This window comes from Physeter macrocephalus, chromosome 5, assembly GCF_002837175.3.
Source record: "Physeter macrocephalus isolate SW-GA chromosome 5, ASM283717v5, whole genome shotgun sequence".
NCBI classification, from domain to species: Eukaryota; Metazoa; Chordata; class Mammalia; order Artiodactyla; family Physeteridae; genus Physeter; species Physeter macrocephalus.
This window is the reverse complement of record NC_041218.1, coordinates 63,761,133-63,778,126: the sequence shown is the minus strand read 5'-3', so window position 1 is coordinate 63,778,126 and position 16,994 is coordinate 63,761,133. Positions and strand designations below refer to the sequence as shown.

The 16,994-nt window shown below is 38.7% G+C and overlaps 1 protein-coding gene across 9 annotated transcripts in view; it reads left to right on the top strand.

The window, feature by feature from the left end:
* ICA1 (islet cell autoantigen 1) overlaps positions 1–16,994 on the top strand; it is a 145,211-nt gene that overhangs the window by 5,894 nt on the left and 122,323 nt on the right. For 5 of the 9 annotated variants that reach the window (XM_028490038.2, XM_028490039.2, XM_028490041.2 and 2 more), the window contains exon 2: positions 14,010–14,111. In XM_028490038.2, the coding sequence (XP_028345839.1) occupies positions 14,010–14,111 (102 nt within the window). The remainder of the gene's footprint in view (positions 1–14,009; positions 14,112–16,994) is intronic. The other 4 variants (XM_028490046.2, XM_028490045.2, XM_028490047.2 and 1 more) reach the window with 2 other exon arrangements.

Here is a 16,994-nt window from a genome sequence, read left to right as displayed (position 1 = left end):
ACAGCAGTGAGAGGCCCGCGTACTGCAAAAAAAAAAAAAAAAAAAAGTCATTAGAAATAGAGGAAATTAAAGAGGTCAATTTTAGAATACATTTAACAGAAAATACATAGAATTAAAAGAGGGTGACTGAAAAAGACAACTGAATGCAATGCATTACTGTGGGTGGGAAACACGAGGTATATGTATTCAGTGATGGACCAATGAATATATAGATAATGGTATACTGCTAGCCCTGAGAGTCTAGACTTGAGAGTGGGAAGTGCCTCTCATTCTGTGGTGTATTTGTACCATGAGTGACTATAAAGTTTTGCAGCTATTTTCCCAGTGCACACATTAAAATCCGGCATCATGATCTCTCACACCCACCCACTTCTCTGTTCCCAGAATAGGGCATGGAAACCTAATGGTACGTGGGGGAAATCCAGCCTTCTCTGCATGTTTCTGGGGTAGCGCATCCTAAGCCAGGGACCAAGGAGCTAATTGTGATAAATGGTGCCCCCCTCTTCTTTTGGGTAGGAACCCTGATAGCCGCCAGGAGTCTTCAGCAAGGTTTTGTTGTGCAAAAGCACCATGGTGGTAATAGATTTGGGGCTAACACAGAGCCTGAACCTGTGATTAGGAGGGATTGTTTTTATAGAAACCAAGCCCAGTATCCAGTCCCTTTGGTCCAGGAGTAGAGTGGAGTGCATAGAAACAGGAGTTCAGAAGTCAAAAGCAGCCTTGAATTTACCACTTGTTGACTTTGGGCAAATTATGTCACCTTTCTAAGCTTTTTTTCTCACTTGCACAATGTGGTTGTGTCCCCTTCTGGTATGGGCATTAACTCTAAGTGCTTCACACATATAAAGTGCCCCATAAATGGTAGCACAAAATTATTACCCTTTGTCCAGCACATATTTGCTAAAGGCCTACTGTGTTTCAGGTTCTGTGCTTGGTGTAAGGAGGCAAAGACGAACCAGTTAGGGTCCCTGCCTTCAAGGGACTTCCAGGCTAGTGTGGAGCATGCAGATGTAATCAGCTCATCGCAGGAGAATAATGGGAGTGCAAGGCACAACTAGCATCAGTGTGGGGCAGTTAATTCTTCAGTGGGGAGGACAGGAGTGGGAGGCCCCTGGGGAGCAGGAGGGCAGGTGTTGGGTTGGGGAAGACTTCACGGAGGAGGTGACATTTGAGAGTCTTGAAATAAGATGTAAGTTTGGCCAGTTGGACAAAGGAGGGGAGGTCACTTCAAATGGAGGGAAACTTTGCAAAGCCTTGAAATGAGATAGTGTATTCAGGAAAGTTCTAGCATTCTGAAATGACCGGAAGGAATAGTTCTGTGTGAGGTAAACATTTTTGGAAAGGGGCCAGAATGTGAAGGGGCTTGGGTTTTTTGCTACAAAGTTTGGACTTTCTCTAGCGACAAGAGAAGGCAATTAAAGTGTTATAAGTAGGAGGATGGTATGATTAGATTTGCATATTCTAGAAATAGTTCAGACCATGGTGTAAAAGATTGGAGTGGGCAGATACAGGGATGGTTTTGCCTCTGAAGGCCTAGACTAAGCCCTGGCTGTGAATCTAGAAAGGAGAAGATGTATTTCGTAGCCTTTTAGGAGGTAGAATGGAGAGAACTTGGAGACCAGCGGCTAAAGATGAGAAAGAAGTCAAGTTTCCAACTTGGGCCACTCAGTAGATTTTGTGCTGGTAATTAACATAGGGACCACAGAAAGAAGAAACATTTGGGGGTGGAGATGGAGAGAGATAATTTTAGTTTTAGAGGTGCTGAATTTGAAGTGCCTATCGGACATCCAGGTGAAGATGACCATAGGGAAATGGAGATTTAAATACCTCTCCAGAGCACCAAATCCACATTTTGATCCCCCTACTGTAGTCTCTGGAGAGGTGTTTAATTCTGGAAGTCGTTGGCATACAGCTGTTGGTTGAAGCCACAGAAGTGGATTAAATCACCTAGAGGGAGCAAGTAAAGTGTAATAGAAGACGGCCAAGGTTGGAACCTTGTAGAGCAATGATATTCAAGATGTGCACATGAGAGAAAGGAGCTAACAAAGGAAACTGAAAAGTTAGAAAAGTGTAGAGAGTGTTTTCGGAGAAGTCAAGGAGGGGAGCTTAGTCAAAGGTCAAGTGAGAGGAGGACTTGAGTTGGGTTCCTGGTGAAAACCTTTCTCTGGTGTGGTGGAGAAAGGAACCAGACTGTGTGGGCTTAGAAGAACTTTGTGAAGAGAAGGAAGAGGATGGTAACTGGAGGAAGAAACAGGTTGGAGAATATGGGTTGACAGCAGAAAGGGAGGTGATTAACTTGAAAGAGAAGGGATAATAGATGGACCAAGGTGGGAAGGGGCAAAAGGGTAAGACCTGTCCCTTCTGAAGAGAAAAGAACAGCAGTGGTTATAGTCATGGTGCTGGATGGTTCCAAAGAAGTGAGTAGTGGTGATGAGGAGTGGAAGCCGTGAGAGAAAGGGCCCAGCACAATGCCCAGGGCCATGATTCCCCATAGAGCATGAGGAGGGAGGCTGGTCATCACCATCCTGGGGATTTTCCTTCTACCTGCTGCTCCCTGAAGGCCAGGAGTTGAGTGTCCTTGTATCTAATACTCTTTCCTCTGTGTTGCCATAGGCAGGATGGGCATCATTGTGAAGTAGGTAAACTTTGTGTTGGTACCAAACCACTTGCCTCTTTCTGCTTCCTCCTTCTCTCTTCTTTGCACTCCTGACCTGAAGCTCTGTGCCTTTGAGCTACTTCCTGGTGGTTCTACCTGGTTATTCTACATGCCTTACCAGGTGTATGTCCAATGGACCTGTCTTTCCTGATACCCACCAAAATAACTGGTCTTGTGCCTTATTCGCTATTAATAATGGTTAATAATTTATTCACTATTAATAATAACAGCACTATTGCTGCCGTTTATTCCAGTAAACGTCTTCCCTAAGAAAGTAGCAAGAACCTGGAAAAGGGATCTTTTATTAGTTCTCAAATAACACCAAGTAGATGACCCAAGGGTGGCTCTGTTAATTGAGGTACGTGGAAATACAAAGCCCTCTCTTTCTGCCTGCTTCCCTTTGCTGCTGACTTTTATTTAAAGGTCCTCCTCTTGCATCTCCCTCCCCTGCCTGGGCTGCCTTCAGCCCTTGCTCTTAAACTAGCCCAAACTCCAACATGATTTAGGGGCCACTACTTTACCAAGGAAAGTCCTTGAATCCGTGTCGTTCCAGAGAAAGGAGCTGTGTTGGTTTGTTTACAGGACCTGTGCACAGCATAGATATTTTATAAACCACGTACTGGTGTATGTGTGTTTCAGTAATTTAAAACTAATGAAAAAAGCTTACTCTGTGCCTTGGGAAATTTCCTTCAGTCCTGGGCCTCAGTTGGCTCATCTATGAAAGGAGAAGATGGGACTGAATGATCTGTAAGTTTTCTCCTATCTCTGAGTGATCCTGTGGAGGCCTAAGAAATTACTTGATCATCTCTTTAAGAGGCTTTAAATTATGAATTTAACCTTAAAGAAAGAGAACTTTGTAAACAGTAGTATCTCCCAAATTGTTCTGTTTGTTGACGTTATGCTTATGTGTAATTCATATAGATGTCGTCACTACATTCACATTCTTTTTCTTCCTTCACACTTGTAATATTATTAACCATTCATATTTATATATGAATTATGTATATTTCATTTATAAATATATGTATGCATTTTATATTTGTAGGTATTTATATATGTGCATATGTGTGTGTGTGTATATATATATATATATATATATAGAGAGAGAGAGAGAGAGAGAGAGAGAGAGAGAGATTGATTGTCCTTATATTCTCACTTTTGATGGCCTAAAGGTAGTTCATCCACTTCACATAATCATTCCTGTGAATCTGATTTAAAGCACTATATTTTGCATATAGAGTTGGACCTTTTTAAAGCAACTTATTATGAAAATGTGGATTGTAGCCATTTTGTAGTTCATTTTAAAAGATTAAATATACATGTATATATACACATATATGGTCTTTGTATATATACATATACATGTATATAAATAAGATTTTATTTTTGTAATGACATCTCTGACAGGATAATTGTCAGAGATTCTGGGGATAAAGCTGTTTAAAGGTATTTATATTTGTACAGAATATTGATGACCTGAGTTACGGAATTAATTTTTAGCTGTTTGCTTCTTTGCTTAATGCCTTAGACCAAGGCTGTCCAATAAAAATATAAGGGCAGCCACATGTGTAATTTAAAACATTCTAGGAGGCATATTGAAACAACTGAAAAGGAGCAGGGGGAATGTAACCCAATATATCCAAAATATTATTCAACATAAAATATAAAAATACATATATAAAATATAAATAAGTATGAACATAATTAAATAGAACATATAATATGTAAATATATATTTATATATAATATAGCAATATAGTTATATAAAATTTAAATATACATATATATCAATATAAAATACATATAATTTTATCAACATAAAATATAAATGAGTATAAAATATAAATTTCTTAATAGACATTTTACTTTTGGGGGGTTACTAAGTCTGCAGATTATAGTGTGTGTTTTACTTGAAAGCATATCTGATTTCAAACTAGCCATATTTCAAGTTGCTCAATAGCCATGTGTGTTTGAAATATTTCAAACTAGCCATATTTCAAGTGGCTGATGTATTGGACACCACAGTCTCGGATGAGAAAGTTAGTTTATCTCAGATTAATCTTTCATAAAAAATTTTTATCCTAATTATAAAATGCTGTTTTAAAATTTAATTTAAGGAAAACATGTATTCCCATCATTTAATAATGTTCTATGCTGGCAGTTGAAGGCTCTAGTATTTCTTGACAGAAGTTGATTGAGACCTTTGTCTGACTAGGGTGTTCCTTCATTCTTCACCTTGTGACATTAAGCTTTTAGAGAAAAATCCACTGTAAGTACCAGAGATTTAAATCCATATGTATGCTAAATTTGAATTGACATTTGAAAGTTACATAAACCAACCTAAATAAAATCAAAGGTGAATATAATTTATACAGCAAGGGTTTTTAAAAATCCTTTCTTTAGCAAAGATACCCTATTTGTTCTTTTTCTGTTTCCAGTCTCCTAATCCATTTCGTATTATTTGCTCTTTTAGATTTCCTTGAGGTTTGTTGTGTTCAATGCCAGCCTCTTCATTACTACCATCATGATTTTTGTTGTAGCACAAAATTCACTCTCACTCCTCCTTTGCAAGCAGGGCTGTAAGCAAGAGAAAGAAGAGTAAGACCTAGATTGTGCCCCTTGTGAGCAATTGGAGTTTGCGGTTTATTTTGATTTTAGTTTGTTTCGTGTGGACATAATATTTTTAACTAATATTAATGTTAAGGATGAAAGCCCTTTAGAGAATATATTGGCTTTTTTTTTAAAGTTTCTTCAAATATGGGATGCTATATTTGATATTTTCCTTTGAGAGACATCTCTTGGAAGAGAGGAAGAGACTCAGGAAAGCACCAGGTTGCTAATCAGCTGATGAGTGTTTCAGTACCAGAATTCCTCCTCATAAACTTGATCTTTAACCTGATCTTGGAAAAGTCTCTCTTTCTAGAAACCCAATTTCCTTATCTTTAAAAAGGAAGATGTTGTGTTCATTATCTCTAAGCTTTCTCTTATATATAAATATCTCTGAAAATAATTAAAATTAACTTTATGGTTTTGTGACTGAGGGCATCCTAGATGTCAGCTAGCCTAGTCTGCTATTTTACAGATGAGCCAAGTGAGGCCAGATAGTGAAGTGACTTGGAGGAGGGACAGATTTGTGGCATGGTCTTGGGTTTACCGGATTTTATAATGAGCAGCATATTGGGAGACAAGTTATACTGGCATTAAAAATATTTACTTCAGGATGTGATTTTAATAGAGTTAGGGAGTTATTAAGCTTAATTAATGACTGTATATAATACTTGAGCTGTTTTGAAATGTGAGCAATCATTTAAAAATATCCTAAGCCCCAGTTCATTAACAGAAAATGCAAATTTTAATAGTGACTTGCATGTGTAGGGTTTAAATAAAAACTCATCTATCTTTTAGCTGCCTTGAATAAGGTTAGAATTCTGCTTTCCTTCTGTAGGATTTGCTGACTCACAAAATTAAAGCATGACTCATAAAATTAAATCATGATGGTGTTTCACATTTGCTTATGAATTTATGAAATGTCAAAAATCATTTGCAGGAGACCCAAACTCAGCTAGAAACAGAATCCATTTAAACTTATATGGAATGCTCAAGTAGTCATAACCCTATCAAAATCTGAAAAGGAAGGCTGTGTGATATCTGAGACATAAAACACCCTTAAAAGCTAGTCAAAATCACATTACTTTAATTACTGTTTAGCTTTTGAAAGGATAGAAGATAATTCAACTTCCCACCTTCCACAGGGATCTCTCTTTATAAACTATGTGTGAACACAGTTTGATGAATCAAGATTGACATAATAATAATAATAAATATAGTTAATTATGCCTGGAGGAATTGTTTTAGTTTTTCCTCCCCATTTCTACTGAAACCATTTAAATATTTATATTTAAAACACTTTTCCTTCTCTACATGGGAAATTATAAAAATCATTGTAGACATAAGAGAAAGTGACTAGAGGTAAACTTCTGGGGAAAAAAAGATGAAAAATACATTGAACAAAATAAAAATACAAACATAAATTATTTTTTAACGTGGCACCTAGAACCTCTGACAAATGTGTGTTTCTTCTATTCGTTTGGCAAGTCATCAGGAGCCTGTATCTGAGCCCTGGCTCTGAAGCTGATTTGCTTTGCTCTCTCTGGATCACAGGTTCTCCAATTTAAAAGGAAGGGGCTTCATTCCATTGTTTTCTCAACTCCCTCTAGGCTCTAAATTATACAGCTTGTATTAGTTCTGAGGTTATGCATCAGAGAAACAAAACCAACTATTGAAAACTGGTAATATTTCTAGATGAAGTTGATCTCTGAGAAAACGGAAAGATGGAATGAGGAGAAAATTATATAAATTAGTATCCTGCAGTTGGAAGCTAAACCCAAGAGACCTGCCAAAGGCATCCAACATTTGTTACGGAAAGTCAATTAGGAACTCTAGCAAAGACAGGACATAGAAGGTGACCACTGCATTTGAAATAGACAGCATCAAATGTTTACCCTCCAGGAGAGACTAGTCCCCATGTGTCCCCGGTCACAGCTCCTGTTCTTCAAGTTCTAGGAATGCACAACTGCTTACAGTTGGTTGCACACATACACCATGCAGTTCTACTGTGGAAGCAATTTGTTCATTGCTTTCCCTCTGCCTGGTATAATACCCTCCCCACATATCCACACACACTTCTACCCTTCGCCTGACCAGCAACTACTGATTCTTAGAATCCCAGCCCAGAGGCTATGTAGGAAGCCAGCTCCGTGCCCTGACTTCTTTGTTCGTCTAACCCTGGGCACCTTCCTCATCCATGGCATTTCTTCCCCATCACAGGCAGCACTTGGCATTCCCCTGACTTCAGATTCTCCTGTTCACTTACATACAAATAGCCCCAAAAGTCTATGGCAAATAGTGATGTGTAATTTTATAGAGGTTTAGTTTTACAGAATTATTCTGTATTTGATCAAATATAAGAAACCATTGCTTATAAGCTCTTTTACCATTTTATGTTCCATGAAGAAAGAAAAATGACTGCCAAACCGTTGACAAGGTATCGATTATAGGACACATCCTGGTTTCAGGAAGGTTGGAATGTGAACAGATTTGCACCTTGGATTCAGTGACATGTGGTGCCATGAAGCTGGTGTTTGGGAATGAGTGATTTTACTATGGGATGATTCAAACAGACCCCCATGCACCCACATCACTGTAAGACTCTGTTCTGTTCTCTTGAAAAGTGTGTTTCTTTTGGGGGGAAAAATGGCCCACTTCCCAAAGAAAGCTAAATGCTGGTGTGCACAACAGAACTGAAGTGCTCTAAGATGGTGACAATTTTTAGTTAGAAAATAGAGATTTTGAATAAATTAGACAAATGACAAATTTGGCTGTGGCTTCGATCTGCAATTCAAGAGAATCCACCATATGCTCAGCACAGATAGAGGAAAAAAGGATTCTGGACTCAGTTTCAGCTAGTACTCCAACTAATAGAAAACCTGCTCACTGAGGGAAGAGAAAAACCTACTGCTAAAGTTGGAAAGGTAATTAATTTGAGGCATGAAACTGCATAAGAAACAGGACACACTTAGGAAATGTGAGTCAAGAGGAAGCTTATTGAAATATTTTTGTGGGTTGAGAATATTGATATGGTGAAATATAACTACTCATCTTACCTTTACTCTGAGTAAGCATTGGCTCAAGAATTTTAGACTCTTTGCATAATTCAGATGTCATCAGAGGTGCCATCAGCTAACTCCATAAACTCATAGAGAAGTGTTCTGGGCCAGAACAAATGTTCAGTGCAGCTGAAGGCAGCCTGTATGGAATGAAAATACTTTGCCATGTTACATTTCCAAGGAGGAAAATCCGGTATCAGGGTTGGAGGCAGCCATGGACAGACCGACTCCTCTTTGTAGCCATGCATCAAACTTCGTTTAAACCAGGCTTGCTTTAGTGTTCTGTGAGCCTTGGGGTATTTGGAAAAAACTTTTGCTTATGTATTGGCCAACCAGTGTGTTCAAAATGGCTTTTCAATGGCTATTGGAAATAAAAACAAGTGGGACAGTTGTAGTCCGTCCACATGGGTGGATAAAATTGAAGACTCAACATACCAAGCATGAAGAAAAGCATAGAGGAGAATGATCATAATGACTGCACAGAAACCCTGTAGAAAATCTGAACAAAGTATCCCTTCTCCCTCTTCTCCCAGTTTTCCCCACATGGCGAGATGGTCTCGCAGCCACATGTGTGTGTCAGAGAACAGCTCCTGGTTTTAATGCCTGGCTTCGGATCCTGAGGTGGAAGTATTACAATCCCATCACGGTGCAGCCTGGGAAAGTCTAAGAGGATTAGGTCGGTTGTCTTAGTGTCACCCAAGAAGATGGTGCTGGCCTCAGCAGCAGTCCCACCTCTGAGTAGGGAGACATCTTTCCCCTTTATTACTTGTCTTAGACATAGAACCTGCTTCTCACTCACTCATCCTCCCATCCTCAGGGTTGCTACATCAAAATTAGGAGCTAACTTTTCATTGATCTCTTAACTCTTGGGCGCATACTTCTTTGAGTAGGTCTTAAATATTATTGGCTCATCTGCTTTGTCCCCGGGGAGACAGAATTTAGTGAAACACACACATTCTTGTGGTCAAGTCATGCTGAATTTAACAATATTGGTGCTTTTCTTTTTCTTATCATGGGACTCACATTCTGTGAGCAACTTGATACTTGCTCTTCCTTGCCTGTCTCCTAAGGTAAGGTGACCACAAGTATAACTTTAGGAAGTCTTCTCTGTGCTGTTAACAACCTTGAGACCTGATACCATTCATTTTGGGCTTCTTTCATAAGTGCTTTGTGGCAGAAGTGGAGAAATAGCTTCCTCTGCAGAATCGTGAATTGAAGTATTAGCTAAACATAGACTTTATTGTATTTTAAAGGGAAAATGATATTTTTACAGCAGAATTTACAAATTTGGGGATACATGAAGATCTTTTTATATGTCTCTTGCAAATGTCAAGAGTCTCTTGAATCTAGAAATTATGTTTATATAAGTCTGTCTTTCCTGCTCAGCCTGCACTGTCTGATATTATGGCCAATAACCACATCTAGCCTTTGAGCATTTAATGTGGCTGGTCTCAACTGAGATGTACTATAAGTGTAAAATACATACCAGATTTCAGACTTGATACAAAATCATGAATGCAAAATATAGTTAGTAATTTTTTAATTGATTGCCTGTTGAAATAATATTTTAGATATATTGGGTTAAATAAAATATTTAAATTTTTTTACTCTTTTTTTTTTTTAAATGAATGAGTTTTCCTGTTGTTCTGCATTCCTGCTAGGACTGGTATTTTCAGCTTTGTTTGTTTGTTTGGAATGTAACCATTCTAATCAATGTGTAGGATATCTCATATCTGTTATTTTCTTATAATCCCCTTATTATCAGGGTCTTTGTATATGATTTTTTTCCCATTTGTATATCTTGTATGGTAAGGTGTCTATTTGTATACTTGCCCATTTTTTTTAACCTTTTGACTCCTTTCACCCATTTCTGCAGCCACTCACCACCCACCTCTGGTAACCACCAATATGTTCTCTGTATCTATGATCTTGTTTTTTTGCTTTGTTTCTTTGTTTTTGATTCCACATATAAGAGAGAGAAGATATTTGTCTTTCTCTACCTGACTTATTTCACTTAGCATAATGCCCTCTAAGTACATTTATGTTGTTGTGAATGGCAAGGTTTCCTTCTTTTTTATGGCTGAATAATATTCCATTTTAAGTATATGTGTGTATGTGTGTGTATACACACACACACACAAAGGCAACAATTTCTTTATCCATTCATCCCTCAGTGGACACTTAAGTTGTTTCCATGTGTTAGCTATTGTAAATAAGACTTCAGTGAACATGCGTGTGTGAATATCTTTTTGAGTTAGCGTTTTTATTTTCTTTAGGTAAATAACCAAAAGTAGAACTGCTAGATTACATGGTAGTTCTATTTTTAATTTTTTGAGGAACCTCCATACTGTTTTCCATAGTTGCTATGCCAATTTACATTCCCACCAACAGTGCACAAGGGTTCTTTTTTCTCTGCATCCTCGCCAATGCTTGTTATTTCTTGTCTTTTTTTTTTTTTTCCTTCGGTACGCGGGCCTCTCACCGCCGTGGCCTCTTCTGCTGCGGAGCACAGGCTCCGGACGCGCAGGCCCAGCGGCCACGGCTCACGGGCCCAGCCGCTCGGCGGCACGTGGGATCTTCCCGGACCGGGGCACGAACCCGCGTCCCCTGCATCGGCAGGCAGACTCTCAACCACTGCGCCACCAGGGAAGCCCTTCTTGTCTTTCTGATAATAGCAATAACCATTCTAAAAGGTTTGAGGTGATATCTCATTGTGGTTTTGATTTGCATTTCCCTGATGATTAGTAATGTTAAACATATTTTCATGTACCTGTTGTCCATCTGTATGTCATCTTGGGAAGAATGTCTATTCAGATCTTCTGCCCATCTTTTAATCAGATTGCTTTTGCTAATTGAGTTGTATGAGTTCTTTATATATTTTGGATATTAACCCCATATCAGATATATGATTTGCAAATATTTTCTCCCATTCAGTAGGTTGCCTTACATTTTGTTGATGGTTTCTTTTGCTAGGCAGAAGGTAGAAGCCTTTTAGTATGATGTCCCACTTATTTATTTTTGCTTTTGTTGTCAGATTCAAAAAGTTATTGTCAAGACCTATGTCAAGGAGATTACTGGCTATGTTTTCTTCTAGGAGTTTTATGGTTTCAGGTCTTACATTTAATTCTTTAATCCATTTTGAATTTATTTTTGTGCATGGTGTGAGACACTAGTCTAGTTTTGTTCTTTTACATGTAGCTGTCCAGTTTTTCCAACACTATTTATTGAAGAGACTGTCCTTTCCCCATTGTATATTCCTGGCTCCTTTGTCATGAATTAATTGACCATATATATGTGAGTTTATTCTTTTTTACTTTTTTAATATGGTTATTAGATCATTTAAAATTACTTATGTAGCTCATAGTATATTTCTATTGGACAGAGCTGATCTAGACTATAGGTTCCTTGAAGCCAGGGACAGTGCCTTCCACATGTTAATTAAATGCTCGATGCATGTTTGATAAATCAAACTGTTGAAATGAAATGAATGAACAGATGAGAATTATAACAATTTTTTAAAGTAGTGATTTTGACACTGTGGATTTAGAAGGTGATAGGCCAGATGAGATGGATTTTGTCAGTAAATCTTAAAATGTTTATTAATTGTCCCTGGTGTATGGGACTGAAACATACATTAAAAGAGATGCAAATGCTGGCTGCAACTGCCATCTCATGAGACATTCAGGTATTCTCTGTAGGCTGACCTGATTTTGCCACCCATGATTCCTTTGTTCAAGTGCCATATATAATCCAGAAGTTTGTTCAAGAATGATCTATTTCTAGAGAGGATTTTTCCTTTGTGCCATTTAGCTGTGGTTCTCAGACTTTACTGTGCTTAAGAATCACTTGCAAAACCTGTTACAAATGCAGATTCCCAAACCCATTTCCAGAAATTCTAGTTCAGTAGGTAAGGGATGGGGCCCAGGAATCTGCATGTTAACACCCCAGAAGATTCCTGCATAATTGACCTGTAAGCAATACCGTGAGGAACACTGCTGTATGACATCATAATCTGGGAATAGCCTGAAACTTCAGGAAAAGGGCAGTTTGTTTAGTGATTTTTATTATCTATTATACTATAAAGAACTCATTGTTAAATATATTAATAATCAAAAATTAATCAAAAAATTGCAGCAAACAGAACAATCAACAGTGAAAAGGCAACCTACCAAATGGGAGAAAATATTTGCAAACCATATATCAGAGAAGGGGTTAATATCCAGAATATATAAAGAACTCCTATAATGCAATAACAAAAGAATTACCCAATTAAAAAAATAGGCAAAGCACTTGAATAGACATTTCTCCAAAGAAGGTATGCAAATGGCCAAAAAGCACATGGATGCTCCCCAGGAAGAAGAGAGATGCTGGTTACGGGATGCTGTCATTTCAGAGGCGTCCGGACACTCTAAGAAAATGTCCTTCCTCTTTCCTGTCCCCATACCTGAAGCCTGGAATATCAACACCTCAGTTGCATTCCCTCAAAACATTTTTTAAAAGCCTTGGAGAGACTTCCCTGGTGGTCCAGTGACTAAGACTGCGCGCTCCCAATGCAGGGGGCCCGGGTTCAATCCCTGGTCAAAGAACGATCTAGATCCCACATGCTGCAACTAAAGATCCTGCATGATGCAAATGAAGATCCTGCACGCGGCAGCAAAGATCCCATGTGCTGCAACTAAGACCCGGTGAACCCAAGTAAATAAATTAAAAAAAAAAAAAAAGCCTTGGAAACTCTGATCATTTTAGGGGTCCTGGTTGTTAGGACCCTTTCTGAGGCAGAGGGAGAACGATTGGGTTTATGCTGTTGAAGTAGCCAGAGCATTCACATGCTGAGCATTCACTCCAGCGGCCAGCAGTCTGTGTCTGGTCAGAGGCCATTCCTTTAGGTAGCGAGCTCTCCGTTCTTTCCAGTAACTGGTAGGCAAGTGTGGCTGGGTTGGCTGGCTCTGCCCTTCCCTGGGGTTGGCTAGCTCCCACGAGTGGGGCAAATGGCGTGAGGGGCAAAGGCATCAAGTGACTCCGATATTTACTAATGAGATGAAAATACAGTACTTGGTTGGTCAAAACTGAAATAATCTCACTTTCCTCCTTTGTACCCTTCTTGGTATCTTGTTCTGGGTTATCAATTCTTTTTGTTTGTTTTTGTTTTTGCAATATATTGGTTTACCTTCTAGAAATACTGATTATGAAAGATTTAAAATCTGTAAAGAGACAGACAGATGCAGTATACTCACCACCTAGCTTATCAAAGAAAATATGGGTACAAAGTCCCTGTATACTCCTCTCAAATAATATTCCCCATCCCCACTGCAGTGGTAACTGCTGTTTGGAATTTAGTGTTCGTCATTCATATGCAATTCTTTATACCTCCACTATATAATGTTTGTATATTTCAACAATATAGAGTATTGTTTGGAATGTTACGGTCTCATCTTTTATGTAGTCTTTTGCAACCTGCTTCTTTCATTTAACTTGCCTGTTCACTTCTTAAACTTCATTGAGGATGTTTCGTCCAGTGTTACTTAACTAAACTACTCTAGACATTGGGATACAGTGATACTGTGTAATAATGTTTGGCCCCCAAGATACAACTAGAAATGTCTTAGATTGAAAAACTTTATATGTGTCAAATTAATGTATAATTGTAATATAGTGTGTAACTGTTAACCATATTTGTTTTATTTCAGGTTAGAATATAACTTACCCTCTCATGCTTTTTCCCTGTCCCTTCTCCCCAAATTATCAACAGTAGAAAAAGAAGAAGAAGGAGACATGTCAGGACACAAATGGTAAGTAATTTGTTGTCTCTTCTGAATTGGGAGAGGCTAATGAAAGAGGAAAGCATGTAGTATATGCTCAATAAATGTCTACTGAATGGAAAAATCAAGAGTCACAATAGCAGTAAACAACCTGTTAGCCTACACCCAATGTTGAGTACAGTCAAGTTTTCAGTATCCCTACTAAATGTAATATGAAAGCCAATAACCAAAAATATTCTCTAAGAAATTCATTTATGTGTAACTTTCTCCTGGGAATCTAACAATGGCTTTTCTTACCACCATTTTTTCAGTGTAATGAATTGATACATTTTTTAAGCTGTCTTATTTACAACTTCTAATGTTAGGGTTATAAGGGAATTTTATATAGGGCAGCTATAAAATAACAATATAACTAATAACAATAAAAATAACTCAGACTCATTAATATATAGTCATGACTTCAACCTTCATGAACATTCAGGAGCCAGTCATGATTGGAAGTAGATGATGCTGAATAAAATAGATGTGGTAATTACATGACAATGTTATCACTGCCTTTTACATGCCAATAAAGCATCTAACAGCATGTTAAACCACTTATAAATTCCAGTTCTGTTACAAGCAGTGTTTCTGAACCCTTCTGAAACCTTGATCCACTGGGCAAGCAGATCTTTGTCGTTTTTTACCTCCTTTAATTTGTATCATGAAAAAGTGCTGTGCATATTTTCATTTTTCAAAGGTACAATTGATTATAATAAGGAATATACTTCTTAAAATAAATTTATTTATTTACTTATATATTTTTGGCTGAGTTGGGTCTTTGTTGCTGCGCTCAGGCTTTCTCTAGTTGTGGCGAGCGGGGGCTACACTTTGTTGTGGTGCGTGGGTTTCTCATTGCGGTGGCTTCTCTTGTTGTGGAGCACGGGCTCTAGACCGCAGGCTCAGTAGTTGTGGCGCACAGGCTTAGTTGCTCCGCGAATGTGGGATCTTCCTGGACCAGGGCTCGAATCCACGTCCCCTACATTGGCAGGCGGATTCTTAACCGCTGCGCTACCAGGGAAGCCCCAAGGAATATACTTTTTCATCCCTCCTCTCTCACTAGAGAAGCAATGAGGTCCAAGTCCTCTGTAATATCAAATGTCAAACTTTAAAAGAATTTTGCATGCCTTAAAATGTAATGAGCTTTAAAAGGTAATTAATAAACAGCTAAGGGACTTAGTTTCCCTGAGTATCCCCATTTGACAGCTCTGTAAGAGTTGTCAGACTATTTATTTAATTGTTCCATCTTCCCTCATTAAGACAAAAGGATGGCTTCATCCTGTGACCCTTGTAATGGCTGTCATATCCTGGCAGCAGGCTCAGGGAAGTAGGTAGTTGTCATCCAACTAGGAGAGATTGGAGAGTCCCAGGAGATGAGCCCGTCCCCATAGTCCTCCCATTACTGTGCCACTTCATTGCTTGCTGCTGAAATACAAGGGCTGCAGAGAACATTGAAATGCGCACTACGCTGGGATTTAGAGCCTTGGATTTTAATCCTGTGTGATTTTGGGCAAGATTCTTAACGTTTTGTAACCTAAGATTCCTCATTTGTTAAATAACGGGTGAGGCATGTTCACTAAATGACCTCTAAAGTCCTTTTTATTCCCCTCGAAATAGAATTTTTTTGTTGTTAATCCATGACCTTTGACCAAAAAAACCACAATAGAAAGAAGTCCATCCTAGTCCCCACTCTTAAAAATTCCTTTCTTGGGCTTCCCTGGTGGCGCAGTGGTTGAGAGTCCGCCTGCCGATGCAGGGGACGCGGGTTCGTGCCCCGGCCCGGGAAGATCCCACGTGCCGCGGAGCGGCTGGGCCCGTGAGCCATGGCCACAGAGCCTGCGCGTCCGGAGCCTTCGCTCCGCAGCGGGAGAGGCCACAACAGTGAGAGGCCCACCTACCACAAAAAAAAAAAAAAAAAAAAAAAAATTCCTTTCCCCTGAAATAGACACAGTTTGGGGGAGTATATTCTTACCATCTTTTAATGCACATACTATGTAGAGGGATTATCTTTTACATAAAAGTTATACATATTTTCATCTTATTTTCTCTGATTTAAGCTCATAATAAAATGTTTTTTATTTATGTTTTAAATAAAAATTATATATATTTAAGGTGTGCAATATAATTTGATATGCATAGTGAAATGATTACTACAGTCAAGCTAGTTAACATACCATCTTTTAAAATTTATTTTATTTATTTATTTGGTTGCTCTGGGTCTTTAGTTGCAGCAGGTGGATAGCACACGGGATCCTTAGTTGTGGCATGTGAACTCTTAGTTGTGGATTGCATGTGGGATCTAGTTCCCTGACAAGGGATCGAACCCGGGCCCCCTGCATTGGGAGCACAGAGCCTTAACCACTGGACCACCAGGGAAGTCCCAACATATCATCTCCTTTTATAGTTACCACTTTTTGTGTGTGATGAGTACACATGAAGAGTAATGGTCCTCTCCTAGTCTATTTCCAGTGTTGAATACAATATTATTAAGTACAGTCATCATGCCTATACATGAAATATCTGGACTTATTCCAAACTTTGAAATGATGCAGAAAGATACAAAGTAAACCGTAATCCTTCGCCTCTTTCCAAAGATAACCATTGCTAAGGAAGTCATCTGAAACTCTGATTTTTTAAGAACAAATGTGTGAATTGAAACTTGTAAATGTTATCTGGCAGGAGAGTGTAAATCATCGAGTTTTGAGATACATATTTTGGTATAGTAGTATAAAGCAATTTCTGTTTTAGGACACAAGTCTGGCACATTTTGAGTGCTAATGGGATGGGGTGGAAGAAGTTACATGTCTGCAGAGGGAGATGCCTGGGGGTCCTGTGTGAGCTTTTGGACAGGAACCCTAGACAGGAGGGAGGTGT